General features: G+C 38.9%; 1 protein-coding gene across 2 annotated transcripts; it reads left to right on the top strand.

The window, feature by feature from the left end:
• Positions 1–10,432: 10,432 nt before the first annotated feature.
• Positions 10,433–22,850, top strand: LOC306849939 (jun dimerization protein 2-like). 2 transcript variants are annotated; one of them, XM_079385328.1, is made up of 4 exons: positions 10,433–10,549; positions 19,199–19,416; positions 21,318–21,422; positions 21,981–22,850. In XM_079385328.1, exons 1-4 carry the CDS (start codon positions 10,459–10,461, stop codon positions 22,164–22,166), a joined length of 600 nt encoding a protein of 199 aa, XP_079241454.1. In that variant the 5' UTR covers positions 10,433–10,458; the 3' UTR covers positions 22,167–22,850. The 2 variants fall into 2 exon arrangements, with proteins under 2 accessions (XP_079241454.1, XP_079241453.1); XM_079385327.1 differs by lacking the exon at positions 10,433–10,549 and adding an exon at positions 17,586–17,715.
• The last annotated feature ends 1,140 nt before the right edge of the window (positions 22,851–23,990 follow it).

Here is a 23,990-nt window from a genome sequence, read left to right as displayed (position 1 = left end):
ATGCAAGCGTAGATGATGTACTGTCACAACGTTGTTCTTAATATCTATTGGATATCGCGGTGTTATGATGTCCAGATGTGTGATGTTGGTGTGAAGCCAGCTGTTCTATGGCTGCATCCGGGTAATGTGTACGGGACGGGGGTTTACTTTCTTCCAGAGACATTTGATGTAGCCCAAATACAAGAGCATGGATACTTATCTTATGAGCAGATATGAACTATGTTCTGGTTTGAAAAGCATGCACGATATATCTATATATAAATATATATATACAGTGGTGGCCAAAATGATTAGAACACTAGTATTTTCACCAGATAAACAATGAGAGATGTGATCTGATCATCATCAGTCTGTCTGGAATAACATGAAGAAACAGAACAAACTGAGACTAAATCCAGAAGAACTGTGTCTCCAAGACGCTTCAAGAAACCTCCTGCTAAGCTACAGTGCTGTTAAAAGTTTTAGGCACTTGTGTAAAAATGCTGTAAAATGAGGATGCTGTCAAAAATAATGTCAAAAATAGATTTTCTTTATCAATTAACTTCTATTAACTAAATTGAATCAACATTTGGTGTGAGCATCCTTTGTGTTTAAAGCAGCTTTTGCCCTCTGTGCACTTGAGCAGAGTTTCTCAGGAGCTTTGCAGGAGGTTTCTTGAAGCGTCTTGGAGACACAGTTCTTCTGGATTGAGTCTGTCTCAGTTTGTTCTGTTTCTTCATTCCAGACAGACTGATGATGATCAGATTAGATCTCTGTGTGGAGCACAAAAATCTCACTGGATTATTACAATTAATGGCAAAATGAATGTTTGGAAATATAAATTTATATTTCCTACTGACACACTACAGCAAAAGATAGAAAAAACTGACTTAAAACCTTTTTTAGCTGCTTAAAATACTAGTCTTCTGATCATTGTGGCCTCCACTGTATATATAGGCTATATATAACATATACAGTATATATTATATGTATCAGTTCCATATTTGTTTGATCTGGTGCTATAAGTTCTGTGGAATTGATTGCGGTTTTGTGTTTGTTGTCTATGGCAATAGATTATCGACTCGTGTTGTGCTTTAATATACAGTCATCGGAGTTATCGCATACCTCAGTGTCATCATTTGACTGTGTTTTCACATTGTTCTTAAATGTTTAGAGTTTTCCATGAAAACATCCAGTGCTATATCGATGGAGATGTATTTTATGATAATTTATTTTTCTACATTTTAAATTTGACTTCTTTGTCAAATGAAAAGAATGAAATGAGCATTGATTGCTGAATAAATATTCACGATATACAGTCATGCACTGGTGTTCTTGTGTCCTTTGTTTTGAAATGAACTGTGGATAGAAAGTAGAGCTTAATAATTGACATGTATTTTCACTCTGCTAAACCAGTCATCCTTACACCAGGATGTTGATCTGCAGACTACGGGATTTATATTAATTCAGTGTTCGAACAAATAAAGACAAGTGCAATCATCGTGTTTTTTTATTTTTTGTGGGGTTTTTTTACGAAAGGTTGTAACAGCCATCTATCAGATCTTCAGTGACAGTTAGGGTCTGATAAAACAGGTTACAGCAACAGACACTAGAGAAAACTGGCTTCCAAAGAAAATGACTCCCTCCTACTGTTAGACTGAAAGAGAAAACCCTCTGTAAAAATGAGTACTGTCATATGTGATCATAAGATGTGTACATGGACTCATGATAAACATTCAAATTTAGATGAGTTGCATGTTATAGGATATAAGTCAGTTTAAATGAGTAAAGGTGCTTAAAATTGAGAGCAGGGGCAGACTGGCCATCTGGAGCACCGGGAGTCTTCCTGGCGGGCCGCTGTTCAATGTGGGCCGGTCCTTTGCGTAAATATATAGAAAAAATGGATTGTAGTAAATGTTACGTGTATCCTTCCGAGGCGCGTCCTACTTCTTTCAGACATTCTAATTAATTTAGCTCCGGCTCAGTGCAGCGGCTCAAAAGTGCTTGTCAATGTCAAAATGTTTGAAATAGCCAATCAGTGTAGAAATTGAGATGTAACTATGGGTTTGATGGAACCACAAGCAGTTCTGTCTTGGCAAGGTTGAGCTGAAGGTGATGTTCCTTCTTGCAGCAAGAAATGTCTGATAGACAAGCGGAGATGCGAGCAGCTATCGTCGGATCATCGGGATGGAATGAGAGGTAGAGTTGAGTCTCATCAGCATAGCAGTGATATGAAAAGCCATGTTTCTGAATGACAGAACCCAGTGATACCATGTAGACAGAGAAGAGAAGTGGTCCAAGAACTGAGCCCTGAGGCACCCCAGTAGTTAGATGTTGCGACTATCTGAGACCACTGGAGTGCGGTTCCTGAGATGCCCTTTGCCAATAGGGTTGACAGGAGGATCTGGTGGTTCACCGTGTCAAAAGCAGTGGACAGATCCAGCAAGATAAGTATTGAAGATTTGGAATCCACTCTTGCCAGTCTTAGGGCTTCAACAACTGAGAGCAAGGCAGTCTCGTTTGAATATTCACTTCTGAAACCAGACTGGTTGCTGTCAAGGAGGTTGTTCTGTGTGAGAAAGGCAGAGACTTGGTTGAACACAAATCGTTCAAGTGTTTTTGCAATGAAAGGAAGAAGGGAACCCGGTTTGTAGTTCTCTAAAAGAGATGAGTTAAGGGTGGGTTTCTTAAGTAGTGGGCTTATACGAGCCTGTCTAAATGCAGAGGGAAAGACCCCAGTGTGAAGGGATGTGTTAATGATGTGAGTGAGTGCAGGTACAACTGCAGGAGAAATGGCTTGAAGGAGATTAAATGGAATACGATCAAGCGGACAAGTAGTAGGATGATTAGAATCATAGAGGAATTTGGAGACTTCTGCCACAGAGAGTGAAGAGAAGGATGTGAACGAATGTATATTTGCTGGTAAGATGTGTTTGCCAGATTGTGGTTTGGAAAATTGTGCAGTGATGGTTTTAATTTTTATTAATGAAGAATGTGGCAAAGTCGTCAGCAAAGTCGTCAGCTGTTAGAGTTGATGAAGGAGGGGGAGGAGGAGGACAAAGAAGCGAGGAAAATATTTTAAAGAGCATGCGAGAGTTAGACAAATTGTTAATTTTGTTATAATAGTATGTCCTTTTAGCAGTGGAGACATTAGCAGAGAAGGAAGAGAGGAGTGACCGTTACACATTAAGGTCAGTAGGATTTTTTGATTTGCGCCACACCCTTTCAACAGCCCTGAGCTTAGAACGATGTTTGCAGAGAACGTCAGATAGCCAAGGAGCATAAGAGGTGGTACGGACTGGCCTGGAAGACATGGGGTAGACAGTGTCTAAACAAGATGTAATAGTGGAGCAGAAAGTATCAGTAGCACTGTTAGCATCAAGAGATGCTAACTGTTTAGGGGGAGGAAGCGAAGATGAAACCATAGCCGTGAGGGTGAGAGAGAGCCTAGGTTATGTCAAAAGATGACATATGGAGGGGAATGTGTTGTGTCAGGAATCATGTTGAGGTTAAGAGTGAGGAGGAAGTGATCCGAGGTGTGCAGTGGCGTAACCAGCACATGATCAGTGGAGCAGTGTCGTGTGTAAATAAGGTCCAGTTGGTTGCCTGATTTGTGAGTAGCCGTAGTTAACACTCTCTTGAGATCAAAAGAGGCAAGCAGAGTGTGGAAGTCTGCAGCCTGAGGTTTATCTAGGTGGATGTTGAAGTCTCCAAGCATAACTAGGGGAGTACCATACTCAAAAGGTTGAGAGCAGGACATCTAATTCATCCAAGAAGTTACCCAGTGGTCCTAGGGGTCGATAAACAACTACAAAATGTATTTTAAAAGGGTGGGTAATAGTGACTGAATGTGATTCAAAGGAGCTGTTAATACCCAAAGGAATACATTTCCAATCATTGGAGAAAAGCAGACCAGTACCTCCACCTCTGGTTTGATCCAGGTCTCTGTCAGGGCCATGAGGTTTAGTCTTGAATGACTAGTAATAGATGTAATGAAATCTGCTTTGTTTACTGCAGACTGACAATTCCAGAGACCAATAGAAAAAGAAAGTAGTGTATTAGCAGACATAGGCAAAGTTCACAGGTTGTTAGGATTGTGCTGCCTATAGTGTGTGATGCGTGGTTTGCGAGTGGTAGTAATAATAGGGATATGGAAACACATAGTAAGAGTTGATCATAAAAACTGAAACAGAAGTGAAGCAAGGTGTAGAAAAGAGGATGAATCAAAAGCAATACTTATGTCCCTTGCCGGTGTCCCTGCACGGTAGAGTCGATGGTCTTACACTCTTCGGTCTTCACACGACGCCTGCCACGACCGCTGCCATCTGGTTATAGGAGAATGTTTTATTCACAATACTAAATAATTGCGTCTTGATTTAGAAATGCACTATACTGTATATTATTTTAAAAGAGACAAATAAAATTGCAATATATTTTATCACGTCTGGCAACTTGACAAACAGGTTTACAATATTGGGGGAAATATGCAAGTTAAATTTACATTTAATGATGTATAAGCATTTCACAGATTTCTTCTGATTATATAAAACTATTTTCAGAGCACTGTCTGTGCATTTATGTATCATGTTCAGTTATTCAGTAGTAACTAATGGAGATTAGAAAAAGATCAGACTTAGGTGGATTTCTTATTCATCACCTCTAGTGGATAACATGAGTCTTACATCATTTGTCAGATGAAATGGCTGATAGTTTATAATTTACTGTCAGCACCCTGAGCATCAGATATTCATGAAACTAAGCATGTTTCCTTCCGCATGTTCTCCATACTTACTACGTTTTGAGAAATCTGGATTTTGTGTACAGAAGATTCCATTCAGATTTGACATCATTAGCTACTGAAATATGATTAGCAGGCTATTTTTTTTTACACAGCCAAGTCATATAGGATGCAATCCAATTGTCAACTTAAGCTTACTGCATTATTAAGGACTTTCTGTTGTAGGCGCAATATTGGCGTGACTTTCCGTGCATCCTCAGATTGACCTGTGGTCTGTGGATCAAGTTTTGTTAAGTTTGGGCATTGCATTAGGAGGGAAATCAGCAATGCCAGAAATTAATGAATTAATTTGCTTATATCTTCACAATATTTGGACAAATCAAAATCCATTAGATTACTTCTTGCCAGCACCATCCCTGACTTTGGTGAAGCTCATAAGAGCGAGGTTACAGTAAGCAGTGAAAACTAAAAACATATCTAAATTTTTCCCCTTCACATCTGTTACAATAATTAACTTTTTTGCTTTTTTAATCTTCCATTAGAAATGTCTTAAATAACCAATGCACATCCAATGTGTGTCAGTGTCCTACTCACTCAAAATGTGGTATGTACCTGTCATGAGGCCGGGCTGCAGGTTTGCCCTTCCCCGCTAGAGGTCGCTATTCCCCTTTCCCCCGGACTCTATTCACTGGATTATGCACATACACCTGTTTGATCACACACACCTGGCATCTCATTACACTCACATTGCACTCACCTGGATGATTACACGCGTCTCACACAATCAGTTCACTCACAGCTGATCCGGATCACCATGAACTATAAAGTGTCTCTGCACCCGTCTCTCTGTCTGGTTGCATTGTCTTATGTTTCATGTCTTGCCTGATCCTGCCTGTTAACCTGCCTTGTTTATGTTTTATATGTGTTTGTTGTGCCGTGTTGGCCTTTTGTTATAAATAAATAGCACTCACCTGCATCTTGGACCCAGCCCTCATCTGTTCTCGCTCTGTGTCGTGACAGAATGCAACCAGCTGAAATGGGTCCAGCGGGGAAGTTGCTTAACATCCGCCAGGGAGATCGGAGCATGGAGGATTACGCCAGGGAGTTCACCAAATTGGCTCGACAGTCGGAGGTTCATGGGGAGAGCCTGGTGGTCTTCTTCTGGGGTGGTCTGGCGGAATCCTTCAAGTCTTGGGTACCATATTGGGACCCAGAGAAGTCGTTGGAGGATTACATCAACTTGGTTTTACAGCTGAGCGGCTCAACGTTCAGAGTGGAGTTAGTGGCGGAGATGGCGGTGGCCGCGCTCAGTGCCTCTGGTCCACGTCTGGAGTGTTTGGAGCTAAGGCGCAGTGTGTGGGAGCCTTCATTGATGTCGGTGCGAGCGGCATTGACCGCTCGCGGTTCCTCCAAAGCGACAGTATCTGCTCACAAGTCTTCTAAAGTGGCGGTGCCCGATTACAAGCCTTCCAAAGCGTCGGTGCACGCTCGCAAGATTTCAGAAGCGTCGGTGCACGCTCTCGAGGCTTCCGAAGTGGCGATGCACGTTCACGAAGCTTCCGATGCGGCGGTGCCCGATTACAAGCCTTCCAAAGCGTCGGGGCACGCTCACAAGATTTCCGAAGCGTCGTTACACGCTCACGAGGCTTTCGAAGCGGCGGTGTCCGCTCACAAGATTCCTGAAGCGTCGGGGCACGCTCAGAAGGTTTCTGAAGCGGAGATGGCGGAGGATGCCGCAGTTGCGCCCCCTGGGGCAGCCAAAGTTGCCGCTGTATTCCGCTCTCAGAAACGGAGGAGGAGGCGGAGGAAAGCCTCCCATGCCCCACAGGGCCAGGAGGCCATTCAGGAGCTCACGGTTGGCCAGGAGGCTGGGCCAGCGCCACCCAAGCTCCTTGCCCTGCCGGCGCCACCCAGACTCCTTGCCCTGCCGGCGCCACCCAGGCTCCTTGCCCTGCCGGCGCCACCCAGGCTCCTTGCCCTGCCGGCGCCACCCAGGCTCCTTGCTCTGCCGGCGCCACCCAGACTCCTTGCCCTGCCGGCGCCACCCAGACTCCTTGCCCTGCCGGCGCCACCCAGACTCCTTGCCCTGCCGGCGCCACCCAGGCTCCTCGCCCTGCCTGTGCCACCCGAGCTCCTCGTCCTGCCGGCGCCATCCAAGCTCCTTGCTCTGCCGGCTTCACCCGAGCTTCCAGGTCTGTCAGCTCCATCAAAGCTCCTCGCTCTGCCGGCTCCACCGGAGTTTCCTGCTCTGCTAGCTCCAGTCAAGCTCCCTGCTCTGCCGGCTCCACCTGAGTTTCCTGCTCTGCCAGCTCCAGTCAAGCTCCCTGCTCTGCCGGCTCCACCTGAGTTTCCTGCTCTGCCAGCTCCATCCAAGCTCCTTGCTCTGCCGACTCTACCTGAGTTCCCTGTTCCGCCGGTTCCACCCCAGCTCTCAGTCATGACGGAACCATCGGGGCTGCCTGCCAAGCTGTTGGCTCTGTTCGGACCTCTGGGCGTGCTAGTGCCCGCCTGGTTCGCCCCTCCGGTCCCACCCTGGCCGTCTGCTGGGGTTTTGGTGGGGCTGGAGCCTCCCTGGTCCATTCCTCCGGATCCGCCCTGGCACGCGGCTCGGCCTCTGTCTCCCGGTTCTCTGCCTCCACACGGACCTGGCCCACCATCCCTCCCCCGGTGTTGCCGTTCTACCCCCCTACGGATCACGGATGGAGCGTCTGGAAGCCGCTCCTTTGAGGTGGGGTACTGTCATGAGGCCGGGCTGCAGGTTTGCCCTTCCCCGCTAGAGGTCGCTATTCCCCTTTCCCCCGGACTCTATTCACTGGATTATGCACATACACCTGTTTGATCACACACACCTGGCATCTCATTACACTCACATTGCACTCACCTGGATGATTACACGCGTCTCACACAATCAGTTCACTCACAGCTGATCCGGATCACCATGAACTATAAAGTGTCTCTGCACCCGTCTCTCTGTCTGGTTGCATTGTCTTATGTTTCATGTCTTGCCTGATCCTGCCTGTTAACCTGCCTTGTTTATGTTTTATATGTGTTTGTTGTGCCGTGTTGGCCTTTTGTTATAAATAAATAGCACTCACCTGCATCTTGGACCCAGCCCTCATCTGTTCTCGCTCTGTGTCGTGACAGTACCATCTTGAGATACTCCTGACAAAGACAAGAGTCATCAGAAGAATTTAAGCTCATTTAATAATTTAACAGACATGGGCCATTACTGGGCCGATATATTTTGGGCTGCAGCCCATAATAACTAAATGTCCCATTTCTTTTAAACACAGTGTCCAAATTTCACAAAACATGGTACACATGGACAAGACATTCTTAGAAAACAGCCAAAATATCACAGTACTAAACAAAATCTTCCTTTATGACATGATTGCAGCTTCTGAAAAAACCCTAAATATCAAACATTTCAAACTCCTTGGATTTTTGGTCTTCTCCTGGAAGCTTCTTCACTCCTTGTTCTTCATGTGTTAAGTAAATTGAGATATCCTTAAAGATGTCTGACCTACACTGATTTCCAGCTCAAGAGCTGGAGAATGGAGAAGTGAGGAAATGAGAAAGCATCCGTTTGAGTATTCAGAAGCACACTGTTTGTCATGTTTTGTTAAGTCTGGACACTGCATTGAGCAAAGGTTATTTAGTCAAAATGGGCAACGCTTTGATAAATCAAAATTATTTTGATAACTTTTTGTCATGAGGGCTTAAGTTTCATGCCAATCAACCCAATGGCTAAAGTTCTTAAAAAAGCAAGTAAACAATATCTAATAAACAGCCTATATTTAATCAGTTTCTGCGTATAGCACCAGTATCAACTATGGATTAAATGTATATAAATGCCCACAAATGTTAGATTTGGTCTGTGCAATTTCAGATCCACAAAAATGTTTCTGTGTTATTCAGTGATTTTGTATTGACCGCCATTACTTTGCCCCACTTATGGCCATAAATATGGCGGATGAGTGAAAAAAAGTCACGTGACTGAAGATAAATTGATTGGAAACTACTATGTTTTTGGACATATACCAAGGTAGTGCCTTGGTATTTTATGAAGTACTTTAGAGAAACCAATGTAAGCACTTTGATATGGTAAGGGTGTTGCATTTTACAGTAAAATACCACTGATGGTGGAGAGATTACCATATACTGAACTGAGAAAATTGTTTCCCTGATGATAGACTTTGAGTGTGTTTTCTATCAGCTGTTTAGCCTAAACAGGTTCTTCGGACAGGTCACTCATGCTCTGAATCGTTTGCGGCGGTGGCTGGATGAGCTGGATATTAACCTACAATCCACTGTGGTAAACCCTGTTGGGGGTAACACGTTACAAGTAACGCAAATTATGTAATAGGATTAAGTAACTAGTGAAGTAACGCATTACTTTTTCATTTAGAATTAAATATTTGAGTTATTCTTTCAGTTACTTTGTTTCCCATGTCTTGACTGATAGCTCTCATGTTGCCATGTTGAGAGAAATCAGGAGTAAGCTAAAAAAAAAACAGATTCAGTATCCCTCAAAATGAATAAAAACAGTCAAATATTTTGATTCAACTAACTAGTTAGAATAGATTTGATGGAAAAACAAAGGATTTGATGTTCAGAACAGAATAACTAGAGTAATTGCCCATTGCCCCCTTTCTCTTATGTTTGAAAGAAAAATTATGTAATTCTGAAAATATAATGACGTTTTTATTAAATAACACGTACTCTCTATCTACAGGCCCAACTGTTCTCATATCATCTATAACTGTGATGTTCTACAAAACAACAAAACACTTTTTTTCTTACTGCTGAAAATGAGATCTGTTTTCTCTCTGGTTCATCACCAGTGTGAGCTTCATGGTGAAAACTTCTACAGCACTCTAGTCAACGTAGTCCATAGTCACAATAAAAATTGATCTTGACATTATCTTGTAGTTATTTAGGAAAAAACAGCAGAGTTTCCCCCACTCTACCCTATCCTTTATGTACTTAACCCCATTTTGTTAATCAATGTCTTTGCTACTGACCTTCGATGATTCAGTTCAACCATACTAAGCAAAAATGACACATTAGTGTTTCCTTATTGTTATTGCTGAAGTGTTGACCTTACTTCTCCTGCATCATATTCTTCATTCAATTTGTTTACTGTACAGACATGAATTTACACTTCCTTCAGCCTGAGGCGCATTCATTCCACGTTTGTTCTTATGAAAGGGCTTCTACGCTTGTTAAAGATGAACTTTTTTATAATAAAACAAACAAGCAAGCCCTGCCCAGATTTAAAAAGTAATGTAACACATTATGCTCCATATAAAGTAACTAAGCAACGTACTTCAATTACTTTTTTAGGGAGTAACCAATATTGTAATGCATTACTTTAAAAGAGATAAGCAACTCTTTATCGCGCATGCATCTGCAGGTAAATAGGCTACAATTTCTATCTATGCATGCATCCATAATAACAGTATGGGGCCAGTTTTTTGAAGGGGTACCGATGAACGCTCCTAGCACACAGCACAGGACTGCTGAGGAACTTCAGCTTGGCAGCCTAGAGCATGTAAAGCGCTGATGGTGAACGGAATGTTTGTTTCTGGTTTCTAAGGGGTGGAGCGAGCCTGCTCCTCACTTCTCCACTTCTCCATGTGTGTTTTCCCTGCAGTTCATTTCTCATCCTCCCTGCTGACGTCTGACTTCCGCATTCCTCGCTCTTCCCGATCAGGGATCAGCGCTCCAGACTCGAGCTGATGCAACGATTCCCGCTCTTCAAGATCTACTCGCGACCTCCGGCTGACGTCACAAAGGGACTCCACTCGTTCACCTCGAGACCAAAGTCAGGTAAGAGCGCAACTTTGGCAACTTTTGCACGGCTTCGAGTCCGGCCGCTGCGTTCCTCAGTGGCTGCGTCTCAAAGCGCGGAGAGCCGCCTAGACGGAGCGCGTTTTTGCGCATCTCAGGCGCGCAGCAGCATTTTTGGGCATCGCGAGAGGCTTCGCGCCTGAGATGCGCTAAAATGCTGTGTGTGTAGGGCACTCGCTAGGTTTTGAGACACGGCCCGAGTCTGTGCAAGCACAAAATGGCACATTGCAAAATAAGTAAGGTGGGTATTTCATATTTCAACAACAGCAGTGCATTCTATTGCTGTAGCTGCACACCGAAAGTGCAACTTAAACAGCTCTTTATTTCCAGATTTGAACGCATTTCACTTGGCCGTGTCCATCTCTAGTTGTAGCCTACACAGGGAATGTGCACTTCCTAATATACCGCGTTAATGATGATGATGATGATGATGGGACAGATGGTCTCAACACCGCTGTAAGCTAAAGTTCATGTTACATAAGAGAAACTTCCGCTTTGAGATCATTGAGTCACTGTAGGGCGTGGTGCATATATGCACATTCATATTTTGATTATCTTTACATTATTGTTTCTCATTATTTGTCCGCAGTCACTGTGCATGTACAGGCTCGCGAGATGCTTGTGTGGAAATGGCGCGTGAATACTATAACTGTGCACACTAACTTTTTAAAATTCAAATATATCCAATATAAGAGGTTCACAAATACTCTAGGCTTCTGTAAGTAACACAAGTGTGAGATCACTAGTGAAATGCTATTTTGCATTGTTCTAGTTTGATGGAAAAAATAAAAATAGAAAGTAATAATAATAAAAACACAGTTTGAGTGAAATGTTACATTTGAATTTGAGAATGTGTCTGTTTATTTATTGTGTGTATCTTTTGCTTTAATAATGTTTTAAAACATAAGATACAGCATTTAGTTTGAGATGATCCGAAAAGCATCTTGAACCTTAAGGAAAGCAAGATTTCAAACAGAATTAAAATGGGGGGGGGGGGGGGTAAATAATTCATATGATCAGCTTTGTGTATATTTTAATATCTGTGGTCTCTATTTGCATTTGATGTGAATTTAAGGGCCTGGGGCGATGCTTTCTCCTTGAGGTCACTGAGCATGTCCAGTGCAGTTGGATATCCGTCATCTGAATGTGAGATTGGTGTTTCTTTAATCTATTTAAAACAAGATCTAAAACTTCAGCGCTGCAAACGTTTACAACAAAGTTAAATGAACTGCGGTGCTCTTTGTAGATAAACAATGCACAGCATGCATTTTCAGTTATTCAGAAAAGGGTTTCAGTTCCACTCAAAAAGGAGTGGGCGATAAAATCTGGAAGCAATGTGTGAAACTGCTTTCTGATTGCATAACAGTGCTATTATAACTGCATGCATAATGCAATGAAATGACACTGACCTTTACGGCGCTGACGAATGTAGGGATGTTGAATATGACACACAGCTGTATGCAGTGATCTGATCAACAGTAACTCCACACAGATACATGTCACTGTGAACAGACTGGCCTTTAGAGTGCACTGTGACGCTCTCCGGCGCACAAACACAGACTCTCACTCATCAATGTTTAGAATTTGTGGAACGGATCTGAACATGTTAAATGTGTTAAATAGAGCTAAAAGCATACAATAATGTTGCATTGAAATTCATTAGTTTTAGTCTTGTTAAAATTGGAGAATATTTCATTTTGGCCAAATCCAATTGTAAATCTTTGACTGATGTTGTCGAGCACTGTACTGTAGAAACTGGTAGCATTATTGTGTGTCCATCACTTCTGCTTGTATTATTCTCGTTTGGTGTAGTGTAGTGGAGAGTGTATAGTGTTAAAGCATGTCACGTTATAACAGAAGCATCCTGCAGTGCGACACTCTACACTTAATTAAACTCATTTATACTAAATGCATCTGAAATGTGTTGTTGTTGTTTTTTTATTTAAAGCACGTACATATTTCATATTTAAGAACACACCATATCATGTTTTAACATATTTAAAAAAAACATTTAAACTTCATTTGATGATTATAAAAGGTTTGCTTTGAGTCAGTTTTGAAGCTTTGATGCAGTCACTTTAATAATTAGAAACAGTGGAAAAATGACTCAGATTTTATGTCTCAGAAAAGCTTTACCTTGTAGGACTAAATGAATGGCTGATTTGATGCTGTACAGAGGCAGAAGTAGCACTGCACACATTATGCACTTGAGAGATTCGACTTTCAATTGATTCCAATAAGAAGTTAGTATGTTGTTATGCTAAAAATATGATACTCTGGTAAGCATGTAAATGCACAGCACACACAGATACAGGCTTTAAATTACACTGGACCATTTTAACAACACTTGTTACAACGACTGAACCTCTTATTAAACTCCTATTAACTCTTTTCTCAAAAGCTGAACATAATTTCTCTGTTGTCCAGCTTGGTTGTGGTGAATTTAACACATGATTATTGTATTCATTTTGCTTGTTGTCCATATTATATTTGGACAAACAGCATGATAAAATCCCATTCTTTAATGTGTTACGCTGAATTCCTCCACAATAACGGGGCGATCGATCAATTAGAGCGACACATTATCTGTGATAATGGAGCAAAGTATTAATATAAGATGAGTTAACGGTGGCAGCGGAGAGAGCGTTAGCGAGGACGGTGCTCTCAGGCTCTGAATTGCGCCGCTCTATAGGACTTTCCAGTGCAAATCTAAACAAAGAGAACAGTGTTGTATTCTGTTTATTTTTCCAGATCCTTCATGCTGTCATTCCCTCAATACATACTTGTCTTGACTGGTTTGTATGAAGTTTTATTTGGAAGTGTGCTAAAAGTTTCAAAGATGGTGAATTTTACGGTGGAAATCGTTTTTCCATTGGGGCTTTCAGTGAGATGGCTTGTGTTGATGGAGTGAGTGTGTGTGTGTGTGTGTGTGTGTGTGTAGACAGAAAGGCAGCACACCTCATACACCTTCTGAAAGCCCAACAGGCTCATGAAACACACTTGATCACACGCTCCTGATTAATATATGGCAGAAATAAAGACTGAAGGGGGGTTTGAGTTAGTTGTTCAGTTTGTATGGAATATAAGATTACTGCATACTGAATACTGCACAGTGTGCACTCTGTACAGATTACTGTATTGTAATTATTGTAATTGCTGCAGCATGCTACAAGCAGTATTATGCTACAATGATGTCTCATATTAGGCAGTTTGATCATTGGCACGTACAAATATAGCTCTGAAACTCTTTCCATATTAGTGAACTAGATTATTTGAAGAAGATGCAAGTGGGGCTTATGATAAACTGCTGTGCGGTTGTTAAGGGGTTTTGAGTGTTTTTTAACCTATTTCTATGAGGCTGCTAAGGTTTTCTGAAAAAAGAAAACTAGAGTTTATTTAATAATCAATTATTTAATCAGTTTTTTTAATAATAAAAAAAATTGAAAAAGTTGTATATAAGGTATATAATCTATATAATATATAGGGCTATGTTTATATATATATATATATATATATATATATATATATATATATATATGAAGAGTTTATTTGCAAGTTTATTAACTGTTTTTTATTATGTTATCAAGTTTTTACTGTGTTTTATTGTGTTAGTTAGCTGTATTTATTTATTTTATTTTATTTTGTTATTTTTTTATCTAATCAAAATAGCCCAACTGCAGTTTGATTGCGATTAACTGAAACGCACAATGAAAAAACATGATTTTTACAACATGATACATACATCACTTAATGCTATGATTAAATAAATCTAAAAAGTGTAAAGTTTATAATTCTACAATGAATAGGAGGACAAAGTAGGCTATATCATTAAAATGTTGATATAAAAACTGCCTTGCTGCCTTGCATATAATATATAAGCAAGGCAGTTTTTATATCAACATTGAAGAATTATAAACTTTACACTTTTTAGATTTATTTAGTCATAGCATTAAATAATGAAGATAACAGGTAAATGAAACCCAATGAATATATAATAAAGTGCCTCTCAGGTAATTTTTTTCTAGCTGACTAATGAGTTTGCAGACATTGAAAGTCTTTCCTGAGGTTATTGTGTCATTGCATGACATTGTTTAATTACTGCCGTTTTTCTGCGGTTGAAACACTGATTGATTGATCGATTACATGAGATATGATTAATTTCAGTAAGTTGTTCTGTTTCTTTAAACTCCTTCAGAACTGAGGCCCTACAGCGATCGTCACGCAACATTAAAGTGTGTCAAAACCACATTTATTGTTTGGATTTCATAAGATTGACAGCATATGTCAAGTGTGTTTTATAACAAAAGTAACAAAGTTTATTGTGATTATTGGATGACAGGTGTGCTACAGATTAGTAAAGTTTAGTCCCCACATTAACTGAAAACAGCACAAACTAAAAGATCTCGAAGATTGATTAACAACAAGAAATCTATATAGAGAATCCAACAATAGCAGCCTTCCACACATCTGACATGTTCACCTGTTATAGCTTATCTACGTTGTGGGAACAAAATAGACACTTAAGTGTCAAAACAAGCCATTGATTAAGTGCTGCACCGTTTCAACTGAAACTTAAAATACATTTCCAGCCGAATATTATTGGTTGCTGTAATTTGGTGCATCATAAGGTCTCTAGATATTACTTGGTCCTTTCTTGAATGGAACAATTTCACACATTTGATCATCCGCCTGGCAGAAGTTAAAAGAAAAGCACACTACACCTCAATAAGCCGCAGCATTTAAGGTATCAATCCATGACAGAAATGATGCATGACGTGTCCGTGTTAGTAGCCTGCTTGGGGCTAGGGATTTGTTTAAGTGACTAACCCTCGGTATGAGCAATGATTGCTTGCCTTAGCAAAGACTAATTAAACTTCCTCTGAGTCAGAAGCGTTGTGTGTGTCGTGCAGTTGTTCACATATGGCAGTGATTTCTTGTGTCATCATCAGGCTGTTTCTTTAAGAAGAGCATTTATGTAGTTGGCAGTGTTGGGAAGTAACTGGTTACATGTAACTAAATTACTTAATTTACAAGAATAAATGTGTAGTTAAATTACAGTTACTTATGAAAATGTTAATGATTACAAAGGGGTTACATCTGGGGCTTTTTTTCACACACACCCACATACAGATTTAACTATTTTCTTGGTTGCACTTTATTTTACAGTACATGTACTTACAGTGTACCTAGCTAAGAAAGCTCTGGTAATAAGGTAACTACATGGGGTAGGGTTAGGTTTAGGGGTAGAGGTAGGATCAGTGTAAGTCCTAGTTTTTACCTAGTTATTGTAATTACTAAAATAAGAACATAGTATGTACATGAGTAACATGACTGTACAATAAAGTGCTACCGATTTCTTTCATAAATTGTATCGACTGCTCTAATATATAAGAGTTTAGGACACAGGATAGGACATATGCTTATTTGATCACTGTTTTATTTCCTATTTGGGTTTATGTATATACTTTCTTTATTTTTTAAAGATTGAGGCCCAGTTTCACAGACAGGATTAGGCCATAGTTCAAGTCATTTTTATAAACATGCCTAGAAAAAAAACATTACTGGGGTGCATTTTGAGACAAAACAAAGGCACTGATATATTTTAAGATCAGTCAGTGTTTAATTCAGTTGAAACAGCTCAGATTTACATTTTAATCTAGGACTAGGCTTAAGCCTTGTCTGTGAAACCAGGAGTAACTGTTTTTTTTCCAAGCCATTGTTTGATGCCAGTGTTTCCTGTCATAACTATGCAAAAGGTTTGATTTCAAAGGCAGTTTCATAGCTATTAAACTATTTCTTGTTATGGTTTTAAATCTGTATTTAACCTCAGAGTGACCTCAAAATACACTCTAAAAAATGCTGGGTTAAATACAATCCAGCACTGGGTAAAATATGGACAAACCCATAATATGGGTTGTTTTGACCCAGCGGTTGTGTTAAATGTTTAACCTAACCTTCTGGGTAGTAATAGCTGGGTTTGTCCATATTTTACCCAGTGCTGAGTTGTATTTAACCCAGCATTTTTTAGAGTGTAGAAAAGCAATCAAAAAGTAATCGAATGTAATCAGTTACATTACTTGGTAACACTTTATTTTAAGGTGTCCTTGTCACATGTGTTACATGTTACTATTAATAACAATTAATTATGCAAAATTACATGCAAGTAACCCTAAGACAAAACCTAATCCTAACCGTATAGCAAGTACATGTAGTTAATTAATGTTACTCAGTACTTAAATGTATAATTACACTGTAACAAGGACACCTTAAAATAAAGTGTTTCAAGATTGTACTTAAGTGTACTTGATGTGTATCTATACTGTACACCTTATCCAGCTCACCTTAGTTTGATTTAACCCACCAGTATACAGCTTAAATACATGTAATACATTTCTAATTACATTACAATTACAGAATATTACACAGGCATAAGCTACTTAAAATAAAGTGTTTCAAGATTGTACTTAAGTGTACAAGTAGCTGTGTAACAGACTCGGTCTGTAATATATGTGTAACAGTAGCTGTCTATTACATCTACATAATTACAAACTGTAATTACAGGCTGTTTTATAACTTAGTTACATGGTAAGTACAGTTTGTTTCATGCAAGTACAACAGCTACTACTAAGTACTTAATTAGCTAATTACTCTGTATTACGACACCTTAAAATAAAGTGTTACCTAAAAAGGTAATTGAAATAGTTACACTACTTGTTACATTTTAGATAACTAAAACTTGTAACTGGTAACAGTTACAGCTAAAACTGGTAACGTAACTATTACATTTCCAAATAACCTTCTCAGCACTGGTAGTTGTTCACTCTCTGTAGTTCATCAGGACGCGTGACTCGAGCAGACTATGAGAATGCTCTCTCAAAGCTACAGAATGCACACTGCATCTGAAAGGTTTTGATTTGAGGAGGACTTATGTAGGCCGATGACATTGTCCTGTTCCTCTGCGGCCACATTCCTCTCGGCTGACACGGAGAACAGTCGCAGATTTGGACGGAGGAAACTTTGGTAGCGGGCGGATCTTGGCCGACGTGCTCTGTCTTCTCTCCACAGCTTAAAGGAGAATGTGTCTGGGTCTAGTTTTGTGCCTCTCATAAAAAGGGGAAAAGAGCAGCTTCTCTTGCCAAGGGTCTGTAAGTGCTCGTGTTCTGTACATTTGTCAGATGTGGAGCGAGAGATTGGATATCTTACTTTATGGGCAGTGCATGGGCACAATGGACATGTGTTATATACAGCATTACTGTAGGTTAATTAAAAAAATGTTTTTTTTTTGGTTAATACTTTATTATTTTCTGATAAAGCCTGCATAATGGATTCCAGTGACAGATGCGTATTTGAGCCTGATGCTGATTGGTTTGTATTTCAGCACTGGTGGTGTTGCAAGGGTGACGTTTTTCCTAGCAAAGAAAGATAAGTCGTTAAATCATGCATTCAGAAACTTTGCATCACTTTTGGATTCCTTTTGAAGGTGATGCGTGTCAGTTTTTAGTAATAAATACTTTCTTGTAGCAGCTTAATTTTACTATAAGGAAGTCTCCTGGTAGTTTGACTTTCTGAAGAGTGTAATACTTGCTGACAACAAAGTGTATCAATGAACAATAAGCGGTGTCTCTCAGGAATTATATTGCAAATTATCTTGACGGTGGTTTTTATAGGATTTCATTGCCACAATAACTAGCGCCGCACAGCTTGGTAATCTTGGTAATAGACACAACTAATCTAAATAATAATTACTTACACACATGTGGCCAGTTTTTTAATTAAATGACCCAGTGTGCTGTGTGTGATGATTTCAGGAAATATATATATATATCACAAGTAGAAAATGACTTTTTGATACAGTGTTTCATCAGAACAAATATTTGTTATTGAAATGGACAGTATAAAAGGTGTCACTGGTGCAGTATCTTTTCAAAAGTTACAACTATGTACCATTAAGGTACTAATGTACACCCTTTAGGGTAAATAAGGTATAAATGTGTACATTTTCGAAGGGTGCTGCTCCAGTTACAGCTTTGCACCTTTTTTCTGATAGCTTATAATAAAAAATTTTGTATACACTGAATATCTGTAGGCCACAGTATTTTAAAGAGCTCTATATGTCTTTACCAGCTAGCGATATGTAATAGTGACTATTAATCATGATATAATTGTGATTACTTTGATGCAAATACATAAAAAAAATGAAATTATAAAATATAAATACAGAACTGAAATGGATGAGATTTAGATTACAGAGGTTTGCATTAGAGGTTCTGAAAAATGCTTTTCTAGGCTTTACTCTGTCTTCTCCTCTCTGGAGCTTCCAGCCTCCTCCTGAACTTCTGAAAACATCACAACTATCAGGAATCAGTTAAAGACACCAGCATTTAACTTGTTTGAATGAACTGATTCAATTCACTGATTCATTTGCATCATCATTCAGAAATGCAGTTGCATATTTGATATATTCAAATATATTAGTAAAAAATGTTGAGATATATGCAGAATATAATCTAAAATATATGTATGTAATCAAACTCTAACTTCAGTCAGAATTATTCTTTAATAATTCTGAATTATAATTTACATTTCAAAAGACAAGTTGTCTCATGATGCCTCTGCTCTTTTCTGCAGCTGTGGTCACGGGCGTTTGTGACATGATGCCGGGACAGATACCGGACCCCTCGGTGACCGCCGGCTCGCTGCCCAGTCTGGGCCCTCTAGCGGGCATCTCTGCCACCACACTGACTGAACACCTGAAATACACCGACCTCTGCAACCTTGGGGCCATGCTGTCCCCTTTACATCTACTGGGGAAGCTGGGTAAGAGGACGCTCCCTATTAAAGCCGAGGTGAGCACATTTCATCCTTTAGCTTGGGGAAGAAATTTAGGGGCATCTTTAGGAAAAAGCGCTGTTGTATTATCAGTATGTGAGGCCTGTTTCGTATATGCATCTAAATGATTCATCTGCAGGAAACCCAAACCTGATAGCAGAGCTGTAAACTGATTTAATCATCTGGATTTAGTCAGTTTCATTAAATGGAAAGTGCTGTTTGTGTGCTTTGTTGTTCAGTCCATTATTTGATATTGCTTTCTGAACGTCTGCAGTACATGCACTGTAAAAAAAAAAGCTTTAAATAAAACTAAGATTATTAGAATGCATTTTACAAGAAAATACTACTTCAGTGTTTCTGCATTAGAATTTCATGTTTAAGTGGTTCTTGCCGTTTCCTTATGATTATTGTGAAGTTAACTACAAATGTCTGTATGAAGTTACAAAGTAAATCTTACATCACATTTTTAGTATGCACATCTGGCACAATACTGTGCATTCTTACCAAACTGCAGTGACTCCATCTAGTGGAGAAAAAGTGACTGTTCAAACAAAAGACTGAATTAAAAAACTGTGAATTTAGGTCAAACACAAATGAAACATTAAAGCAAAATATAGTGTTTAGTTGGCCCAACCATATCAAGCTATTTTTACACAGTGACAGAAGAAAGAAACTCCACAGTGGCCTTATTGATGATTTATGGACTTGGAAATGAAATATAAAATCACAGGAAAACCTTGTTTTATAGATAAATGAAATACTTCAGCACCAGAACAAGCAGTACAAATGTTTCTGTACTGTTTAGCTAATAACTTAAAGATGCTGTTGCAACTCATAATTCATTTCAATTATAATTACATATTTTATATTGAAATATTTATTTTTAAGTTATGTTCCCTGCCTTTTCATTTAGTTGTATTTTGACTGAGAATAGCAACAGATTCTTGTTTGAGAGAACAGTTAAAAAACGGTTAAAGGTTAAAAGGGAGAGCATTCGTGCCGGCTGAACAGCTGTTAATGTCATAGGAATAATAGTTCACCCAAAATTAAAAGTTAGCTAAAAAAAATGGGCTCAACCTCAGGGCGTTCAAGATGAGGATGAGTTTGTTTGTTCATCAGATTTGTAGAAATGTGTCTCTGCATCAGTGTCTCAGCAATGGATGCTCTGCAGTGAATGGGTGCCGTCAGAATGAGAGTCCAAACAGCTGATAAAAACATCACAATAATCCACACCACTCCAGTCCATCAGTTAACGTCTGGAGAAGACAAAGGAAAGAAATCTTTGAAATTGCTTTTGTCTGAAAATCTGGCTAAAGTCCATAATCCATAAGTAATCTGTTCTGAATCAGGAGAGAAATCTGCATGAATCAAGCACCGTTTACAGTCGAGCAATGGTTTGAAGTTAAAAACGTCTTAATGCTGGATTTGTTTCAGCTTTTGTCTTCTCCAGATGTTAACTGATGGACTGGAGTGGTGTGGATTATTGTGATGTTTTTATCAGCTGTTTGGACTCTCATTCTGACGGCACCCATTCACTGCAGAGGATTCACTGGTAGGGTTGGGAATCGAAAATCAATTCCAATTCCAGAATCGGATACTTAAGGTTAGGAATCGAATGCTTGTTGTAAAATTACTGTGTGCGCATCTTTTTTTTAGGTGGCGAAAAGGGGCTGTTAAAAATAGTTTTTTAATCATTTATTCAAGAGAGTCATTCAAAAACCAAAAAGTCAATCTTGAGTGAATCACTGAATCATTCCATGAAATCTTGTCTAATATTTTTTCTTCAGAATTGTAAGAGATCTACAACCTCAAACAAATGAAGTACTTTATTGGCACATAGTCGTTTTGTAGGAAATGTAGTGTATAAAAACCTATAAAAAGCCTTAATTTCCTTATTTTGCTGTCACCGCTCATACAGAAAGATGAAGAGGAAGAGCGGAGGAAAAGAAGGCGAGAGAAAAACAAAGTAGCAGCAGCGAGATGTCGAAACAAAAAGAAAGAAAGAACAGAGTATCTACAAAGGGTAAGTCGTCTGTAAAAGCCTCAGTCAGTGTTGGGGAAAGTTATTTTTTAAAAGTAATGCATTACAATAATGCGTCACTTCATTAAAAAAAAGTAACTAATTGCGTTACTTTGTTACTTTTTATGGACAGTAATGCATTATGTTACTTCTTTGTCACCCTGCAATAGACTTGCTTGTTTATTTTTAATAACAAAAATCCCAAAAGTAATATTTTTGGCAACTAAGGGCCCTTTCACACTGAAGGCTGAAGGAACTTTCTCTCAACACGGGACAGATGTCAGCAAATAAATGTAACTGGCGTTACTTATTTTAAAAATTCATATAAAAGTCATAAAAAAAACATTTTCTATAAGTAATGCATTACAATATTGCGTTACTCCATAAAAAAGTTTCTAATTGCATTACTTTTTATAGAAAGGAATGCATTACTTTACTAGGAACTTAAGTAATCTGATTACATCCCTTCCTTGTAATGCGTTACTTCCCCCAACACTGGCCTCAGTTCTGTATCAGCATTTAGCAGGAGTGTATTAATGTGCCTTCAACTCTTCACTGAAGGAATCTGAGCGTCTAGAGATGATGAACTCGGAGCTGAAAGCACAGATCGAGGAGTTAAAGCATGAACGACAGCAGCTCATACTGATGCTCAATCGTCATCGGCCCACCTGCATCGTGAGTACGGACAGCATTAAGACGCCTGAGAAAGAGGCCAACCCTCTCCTGGAGCAGGTGGAGGCCAAATGAGAAGGAACCACACATTTCCATGTTACTGTTTACAGGTCAGCTCGTCTCCAGCTAGCTGAAGCACTTGGCTCGAAGCACTTGGACATTTTAAGGAAGCGAGAATGGCATCTCTGACCTGCGAGGTTGGAGTTTAGAGACTAAAAGCAAAAAGAGAAACACACGGATGGCCTGTGTGTTGGCAGTTGCAAATCTTTTGTGGGATAGTTTTTTTACTATCTTTTTTTTTGGTCATAAAGTGCCTTATTTGTTTTAGTCCATTTAGTATTTTTTATATTTTTTTTTTATAAAGAATTGTCTGTAGGTTGTTCTGAATTGATGAAAACACTCATTGAATGGTTGGACATGCATGTTGTGGCCTCGCCATGTTAACTGGATGATTCTTCACGGACTATCTCAACGTTTATTCACCATTTGCTGCCTTCAGTTGCGTTTTTTTTTTTTTTTTTTCTGACGCAGGCGTCATGTATGCACATATGTATGAACTGTTTACATCTTGCCAATTTATTATAGTTATCTAGTATATAAATATATATGTGATTTTTATACTTCCTGTACATGGACTTATCACTAGATGTGATACATTTTATGCAACAATTTCATAACCTCTATTTCTGTGACTTATTCAATTTGTTGTATAGCTGTGAAAACTGCAAACTATTATTAAATAAATGATTTCCAAATGTTATTTTGTAATACTCAGAATGTTTGGAGTTGGTCAACCTGTAGCCATTTACTGTAAAACTTCTTTCAAGCTCAGTTTCATTTTCATTTCACTTTTTTCTTGACATAGAGTAAATATAGCAAATAAAGCAACGCAATTAGAATAAATAAACCTCTTAAAAATAAAGCGATGCCATTGAAGAACCATTTTTGGTTGCATAAAGAACCTTTCAGTCAAAGGTTCTTTAAATAACCATCTCTTTCTTACCTTTTTATAATCTGAAGAACCTTCTTTCACCACAGAGAAGCTTTTGTGAAACAGAAAGGTTCTTCAGATGTTAAAGGTTCTTAATGGAACCATTTAGACAAAAAGGTTCTTCTATGGCATCGAGAAGCACATTTATTTGTAAGACTGCAGCTAAAGATAGAATTAAAGGCTTCTGTGTTTACAAAAACAACAAACAAACAAACAAACAAACAGGTGCTTCAAACATTTTCTGTTTTTGTAACCTCTTTGTCTGTCATATACCAACATTAGCCCCATCAGCACAATTCCATTAAACAGTTTTCCCACTAAATCAAATTATACCTGATATTATTTATAAATATAATTTGCATTAGTACTCACTTTTAGTCAGAGACATATATTATGCTACATCATGCTTACATGTTTGTAAAATGTGCACATATCATAATTTTTCATATTTTGAACACACTTATATTAAAATGGAAGAGGAAATTGCAATTATTTTAATCATAAATCATAATTTTATGTGTTTCAGAATTCTAAATATAAAAATCATAAAAATCATTTTTGTTTGAGGTCTCTGGATTATTGGTAAAACTGAAATGATTCCAATATGAAGAATGATAGTGAGAAAAAAAAATGTCATGAAGTTCATGTCATTTGCCCTTCAGAATCATCAAGTACAGTTAATCTATTAGTTAATATTAAATGAATATGCATAATACAAATACATAATACATAATGCAGAAATACAAGTGTGCCATTAAATGTGTAATCGTGGATTTAGTACATTAATGGCTAAGCTGTCCAGAAATGTCTATTACAGCAGTTTCCTAAATAAGAAATCACTAACGACTCTGGTATTTCCAAACCATTTTTTCTAGTCATATTTTACAACTGTATTCATCCTTCAAAGT

Source organism: Barbus barbus, assembly GCF_936440315.1.
Source record: "Barbus barbus genome assembly, chromosome: 30".
NCBI lineage: Eukaryota > Metazoa > Chordata > Actinopteri > Cypriniformes > Cyprinidae > Barbus > Barbus barbus.
Note: the sequence above shows the minus strand (reverse complement) of the source record. Positions and strands in the feature narration are given on the sequence as shown.